We start from the raw sequence: 6957 nt of genomic DNA on the forward strand, positions 1-6957 counted from the left end.
CGACAATTTGCATCGCTTGGTGACGGAGTCTGTCGAGTTGAATGACTGAGATTGGTTGAACGTAGTGCATTTTGGGGAGTAACGGTTTGGTGTAGAGGGTCACCATGTTGACAAAAGCTGTGCAGGTGAATCGGACCGCTAGGTGAAGCTCGCCGGTCTTTTTAAGACCGGAGGGTTGGAGGACGAGCAGCGGGTGGAGATGTGTGTAGACTCGATCGGTTTCGAGTGTAGATAGTCGAATTCGGACTTTTCCGATCCTCTGATCCCGAGCATTACCGTTATTTCCCATGACATGGCAGTTGTCGAAGACTCCGATTGTGATCACAGTACAAGGATCAAACACCTGCCAAGTGTATTGCTCGTTCCATCTCGGGTTCAAGGTGTCGAGCAACGTACGTGTCCGAACCCATTTGGACCCGTACTTTGCGACACAGTATGCGTCGGTTGTTCGCCCTTCCTTCGCCTTCATCGGCATGAGATTGCGGGCGCTGAGAATTCCGAGCTCAAGGAATCCGATACTAGGCTTTCTTAGTAGCTTGTTGGACGGTTGAAGGTCGGAGCTATAATGCGTCGATTCGTCGAGGACATGGTACCCCGTTTCAAGAGAGATTCTCAAGTGAATTTTGCTTGAAAACCTGGACTCTTTCTTCTTGAAGTCCCCTTCTTCGGCCAATCTCGGCTCAACCAAATTCAGCCACCGGCCTTCGACAGCCTTGTTAATGTCAGTCCTCTTAAAAGCGGCCATCACCGGAAAAAGCAGCCTGCCCAGTAATTCGGCCTTATTCGGCCCAACCCGATCCTCGACCGATATTATCAACGGCTCATCGTAAGGCTCAGCCGCGACAAACAAAAAGTCATGGTTCCAAACCGGGTTAACGGATCTAGAAACTCCGGTCGCCTGGATCTGGTTCCCTAACTGGATCTTAACAACCGGTTCGGGGATCCGATTCCTCTCCGACGGAACGAGGTCCTGAGCTTCGATGACGGTGACACGCAAGTAACAGAGCTTCGGGGAGAAGTAGACCTTGGATCGAGTCTGGTTCAGTCCCTGCAATCCAATCGAGTGAGCGTCGGAATGCCAAGCCTCAGGGAACGCCTCGTCGGCCTGAGTCCCGATCCAAACAGCGAGCATGATCTCGCCGTGGGTTAGCTTATCCCCTTTCCTGTCTTCGAGCTTGTACCACTGCGGAGCTAGCGGGCCATCGGGCGGGACCCGAAGAGGCAAGTCCGAAATGTTCATCACAACTTTCCCGACGAAATCATCTTTAACCAAATCCTTGTCTTTGACGGTGACCTCCACGAAATTGGCCTGAAGCTTTTCTCGGGAGAAGGCGAAGATTTGGCGCCAAACAGGGTTCTGGTTTTTCTCGAGATGCCGGGTCGTGCCCTTGTAGTTGCCGAGCTTGACCTCGGCGTAGGGGTCGAGGCTGCCGGTGATGTCCATGGCGGGAAGATCCCGGGCCTTCACGACGTTGACGTAAAGGTAGTGCATTTGTTCGACGAGGTCGTAGTCGACGAAATCTTGTCGCCCGACCGGTGCCCGGATTCGACCGGCGCATCGGCGGTGCTCGTCTCGATCAGCCCGTACTCGCTCTGCGGCGGTTCATCCCCTGCCTCTGCATTCATCACCGCCCGGCGGAGGCGCAGGTCGCCCGCCGCGGGAGCGGCGCGGAATTCGGTCGTCGTTGGGTTCGGGCGGCGGGGCGAGGGGGTCGTTGCTGCTCCTGGTGGGACGGAGTGGAAATCACTCTCGGCGGCTCCCCTTTCTTACTCTCCTTCTTCCCCCCCTCCTCCTGGCCGCTCTTTGTTGAATGGGCTCATTCCTCTTTTCTCGTCGGCGCGCGGATTACGGGCGAGGGTAGGTAGCCACCCGGCACCCGGAGTTTGGAGAACGGAGAGGGAGACGCGACGACGGGCGGTGTTGATCAGGTAGAAGAGAGGCGGCGATGTCGCCCGCCGATGTTTGGAGAACATCCCGCGCTTCTTCGGAGGGGGAAGCGGGTGACTTGGGCCTTCGACGGTCTGCCGAAGGCGGCGACGGAGACGCCGAGACGGCCGGACGCGCGCCGAGGAAGGCGGCGCGAGCTGCGCGGAGGAGGGTTTAGGAGAGGGAATGGGCTGCGTGGAAGAGGGAGACGTGCGAACGAATTGGTCGGCGATGTTCTGGATCAGGGCCTGGGGAGGAGAGGCTGAAAGACGAGGGGTTTGGTTCCACTGGAGGTTGAGGTCTCTAAACTTGGTTTGGGTCGCGGTGGAGTTGGCCGTCGAAGTCGACCTGCGACGAAGGGGTTGGAGGAGCCGTGCCGTCCTTGGCATTAGATCGTGGGCGTCGAGGACCTTGACGGCGAGTGTTCATGGCGGTTCCTCAGATTGATTTTGGTGGCGCGAGAGCGAGACAGAGGGAGAGGGAGGGAGGGAGTGTGCGCGTTTGTGTTCGTGGAGGGAAGAAGGAAGTGGGGTCGGAGTTGGTGGGAGTTATGAGTTTGCTTGCCTTGGGGGTTCCTTAATTTCCTGGTTTAAACCTAAACTAGTCAATGGAAATTTGCAAAATGAATAATTGTTGTATCACACACCAAATTTTAACGTGTCTACTAATCTCAGTTTGATTTTCTGGGAGAAAAGCCCGAAGGTTTGGAACTTTGTTGGTGGAACACATATTATAGAAAATAGAAAAAAGGGAGAAATGCTTCCAGCCCCCAAATTCGTAACAAGTATGTTTCCTCCTCCCAAGACTTTTTCAACGCTCTAAAAACCCCCAAATTCGTAATAACTATGCTCTGAGCCCCCAAAACATAAAGTCCAAGAATTTTACACAGGTAAAGACTATAATACCCATTCTCTCTCTCTAATATTATATTCGTAATAACCATACCCCCCCCCCTCTCTCCCCCCTCCTTCCCCCACCATTTTTGCCCTAGCCTCCTCCGTCCCTTCTGCAACCCTCGTGGCGGCCGAAGCTCCTCTCCGGTCTCACGCCTCGACCCCTCGCCTCCGCTCGCCGAGATCCTCCGTGTCCACCGCCGATCCCAGCGCGGCCTCTGCTCAACCCCTCGCCTCTGTTCCCAACCTAATCCCTCCTCCCCCAGACGCCACATCAAACCCCCCTCTCCATCCCTCAGGTCCATCATCCCCCACCATCCCTCCTCCCCCAGACGCCACATCAAACCCCCCTCTCCATCCCTCAGGTCCATCATCCCCCACCATCTACAGTGTTGTCGTTCTTGGAAATTATTGTACTTTATGTCTTTTCATACAACTTTTGCGTGTGTGTTAAATACTTCATTCATCTTTTTCTGCAGGAAAATTTACCGTGGTTGTTAAGGTTATACGCGTTGCTTGTTAATGTATTGGTTGTTAAGGTTATACGCGTTGCTTGTTAAGGTTATATGCGTTGGTTGTTAAGGTTTCGGGTTGCTTGTTAAGGTTACGGGCTGCTTGTTAAAGTTACGCGTTGGTTGTTAAGATTAACCGTAACCTTAACAAGTAATCCGTAACCTTAATAACCAACGTGTAACCTTAACAAGCAAACCAAAACCTTAACAACCAACGCGTATAACTTTAACAACCAACACATGACCTTAACAACCAACGTATAACCTTAACAAGCAACCTGTAACCTTAACAACCAACACGTAAATCGTTTGGCTTTTGAAAATTCGTAACCTTAACAACCACCGCGTAACCTTAACAAGCAACCCGAAACCTTAACAACCAACGCGTATAACTTTAACAACCAACACGTAACCTTAACAACCAACGTGTAACCTTAACAAGCAATCTATAACTTTAACAACCAACACATAAATCGTTTGGCTTTTGAAAATTTCATTAAAATTAAAAGTGAAATATTATTACAAAATCTAGCTCACTCCCACTACCTAAAACAAATGTATGCATCATCGTCTTCTTCCTCTACCCTGTCAACGGTCTCAAAACCATGGCAGTCCACCTCCTCAGTGAGTGTTGAGTGGTAAAATGAAAGTAATCATACATTGCACAGTTTTATGTGGTGCTGTAAGCATGACTTTTCTGAAGGAAAGTGTAGAATTGTTACTGCTTTTTATTTTTATGAAGTTATGAATTATTATAGTAGAAGTACAAAAAATTAAAGCTTTTTTTTTTCTATTTCCTTCCTTTTTTTTATTTTTATGAAGGTTTTACGAGTTGCTTGTGAATGTTACGGGTTTGCTTGTTAAGGTTACACGTTGGTTGTGAATGTTACGCGTTGATTGTTAAGGTTACGGGTCGGTTGTTAAAGTTACGGGTTGGTTGTTAAGCTTAATCTTCACAATCAATGCGTAACCTTAACAAGCAAACCGTAACCTTAACAAGCAACACGTAACCTTAACAAGCAACCCGTAATCTTAACAACCCTTAACCTTAACAACCGTAACATTATCTGCAAACAGAAAAGATAACTATCATTGGCTACATGTATATTAAACGTGAAGAAAGAAAATATCGTTGATGCAAGAGAGAAGAGGCATTCTTTTACGAACAGGAAAACTTATTTTGAAGGGGGAAAATAAAAAAAGAAAAAGATCCCAAAAAGAAAACATGTGACAGGAAGAAACTCTGTTGCTAGTAAATCTAGATGCATTAGTTTCAGAAGCTACAAAGCAACATCAAGTTCGCACGTGTCATTACGAGATCAATTCAATCATTAGCCATCTCTCTGCTCCTCTTCGCTAGGTTGCGCTCCAGCTTGTGTGCATTCTGGTGTCCTCCAAGAGCTTGGGTGCTGTAAAAAATCCGTCTGCAATAGTTACATGAGAAAACTCATGCGTCCTCGGGACGAGGCTCAGGCTGCAGGGACAGGTTAAAGTTGAGGTCCTGAGCTTCATGAAATATTCTCAGCGAGCGAAGGCCGAGGGGTCGAGCGAGGGGTCGAGCGGACGCCGCGCTGGGATCAGCGGTGGACATGGAGGATCTCGGCGAGCAGAGGCGAGGGGTCGAGGCGTGAGACCGGAGAGGAGCTTCGGCCGCCACGAGGGTTGCAGAAGGGACGGAGGGGGCTAGGGCAAAAATGGTGGGGGAAGGAGGAGGGAGAGAGGAGGGATTGTATGGTTATTACGAATATAATATTAGAGAGAGAATGTGTATTATAGTCTTTACCTGTGTAAAATTCTTGGGCTTTGTGTTTTAGGGGCTCAGAACACAGTTATTACGAATTTGGGGGGTTTTTAGAACGTTGAAAAAGTCTTGGGAGGAGGAAGCATACTTGTTACGAATTTGGGGACTGGAAGCATTTTTCCCTTAAAATTAATATTATAGGAATTAATATAAATCAGAATGAAAAATCTTGCAACTCGCGGAGGAGGGGGGCGGAGGGGGGGTAATAAAAAATAAAATAAAAAACTCCTTCAATAGACGAATTTCTAAAAAAAAAATTCCCAAAACAATGCAAAAGCCATGTTGTTGAAGGTATATCACATTGTCCTAGTCCTTTTCGCAATTCATAACCTCCAAGAACTAGTCAAGTTCAACTTTTTTATTTAAAGAAAAATACTGAAGGCTTTTACTAATTTTGACTTAGCTATTTTTAAAATTAGTTTCAATACGATCTCAAAGGAAGAGTGGCTGAGTGAGGGTGGGCGAGTGTAGATTGAGAACGTAATATTATTGATTTAATAAATGACGTCGCCTACAAGTAGTTTCTTAATAGATTGAATGAAGTGGAGGCGTTTTAGCTGCTTTTTCAGAATAATTTAAATCGAGAAAACAGACTGTCGCTTTTAGTAATGGCTTGGACCAAAGGCCATTTTGTTTGGTAATTTATTTTATAGTTCCATTGAATCTTACCGAATAATTTCTTTGAATCATTAGGCCATTATATTCAAAGCAGTATTGGTGGACAAAATTTTTGAAAAAGTCCCTATTTGGACCTTTTATTTACAAAAAATCGACGCCCTTTCAACCGCACTACGACCTGGTTTTCAGCCCCTGTCGTTGAAGACCAGGTCAGTTTCCTGAAAAAAATTTACGAAACTCCTTCCGGGAGTTGAACTCCGCGTGAAGATTAATTTCTTCAAAAATCTTCAGGCGGGAGTTGAACTCCCCGTGAAGATTTAGCTGCACACAACAGACTTCACGGGAAGTTGACATCCCGTGAAGTCTGTTAGAGTATTAAAAAAATCCAGCGGGAGTTCGCTCTTTGGGAAATTTAGACGACAAATTCACGGAAGTTGAACTCCTGTGAAGCTGCAGGTTTTACAAAACATGCACAGGCTTGTCTGTGCTGTGCATGTTTTGTATATATCTACCTGTTTTAACTGCATATATATATATATATATATATATATATATATATATATATATAGTATATAATATATATATATATATATTATATTATATATATATATATTCCACAATTGATTGTATAAATTTCTCATGCTTTTAATAGAATATAAAAGTACATCCTCTAAGTGATGCACCCCCTGGCTATTGTTCACTTGTGGCCTGCACAAATTTAGATCGCGAAGCGTTTCAGGTTCTTTAATTACTGGGTACAATGCCAAGGATATGACGAAGTGATGCAAAGTGGTCTGGAAAGTCATTTTGATGGTTTCATCCTATGTTCATTTTTTGTTAAAAGGCTTAAAAATCTTAAATTAGGTCTAAGCAATGACTAAAGAATCTTATTTGCTTCAACAAGGTGCTATATTATTAAATTATCCAAACAGCTAGAGACCTTATCAGAATAATTTAAATGCATGATATGGGAAATGAAGAACTGGCAGGCTTAAGAATCTATAAGTATCATATGAGCTTAGTGGTTGGCTTTATAAGGAAGAAAATGAGTTGAGAACAAAATAAGTAGAGCAATTATGCTTCAACAAGGAGATAGAAAACACAAAATTCTTTTATAATGTGCAATCAAACAAGGATTTTTGCTTGCAAATACCAATATCAGGAATCTTATTGATAAAGATGGTGCTCGCTATTTCTTGCTTTTGA

The 6957-nt window shown here is 45.7% G+C and overlaps 1 protein-coding gene across 1 annotated transcript in view; it reads right to left on the minus strand.

The window, feature by feature from the left end:
- Positions 1-1626, minus strand: part of LOC109839095 (FT-interacting protein 1-like) — a 2048-nt gene extending 422 nt beyond the window's left edge. Inside the window, 2 exon segments of the mRNA XM_020407529.1 lie at positions 5-1512; positions 1515-1626. Of these exon segments, the coding sequence (XP_020263118.1) occupies positions 5-1512; positions 1515-1626 (1620 nt within the window).

The sequence above is a fragment of the Asparagus officinalis genome, chromosome 4 (genome assembly GCF_001876935.1).
Source record: "Asparagus officinalis chromosome 4, Aspof.V1, whole genome shotgun sequence".
NCBI lineage: Eukaryota > Viridiplantae > Streptophyta > Magnoliopsida > Asparagales > Asparagaceae > Asparagus > Asparagus officinalis.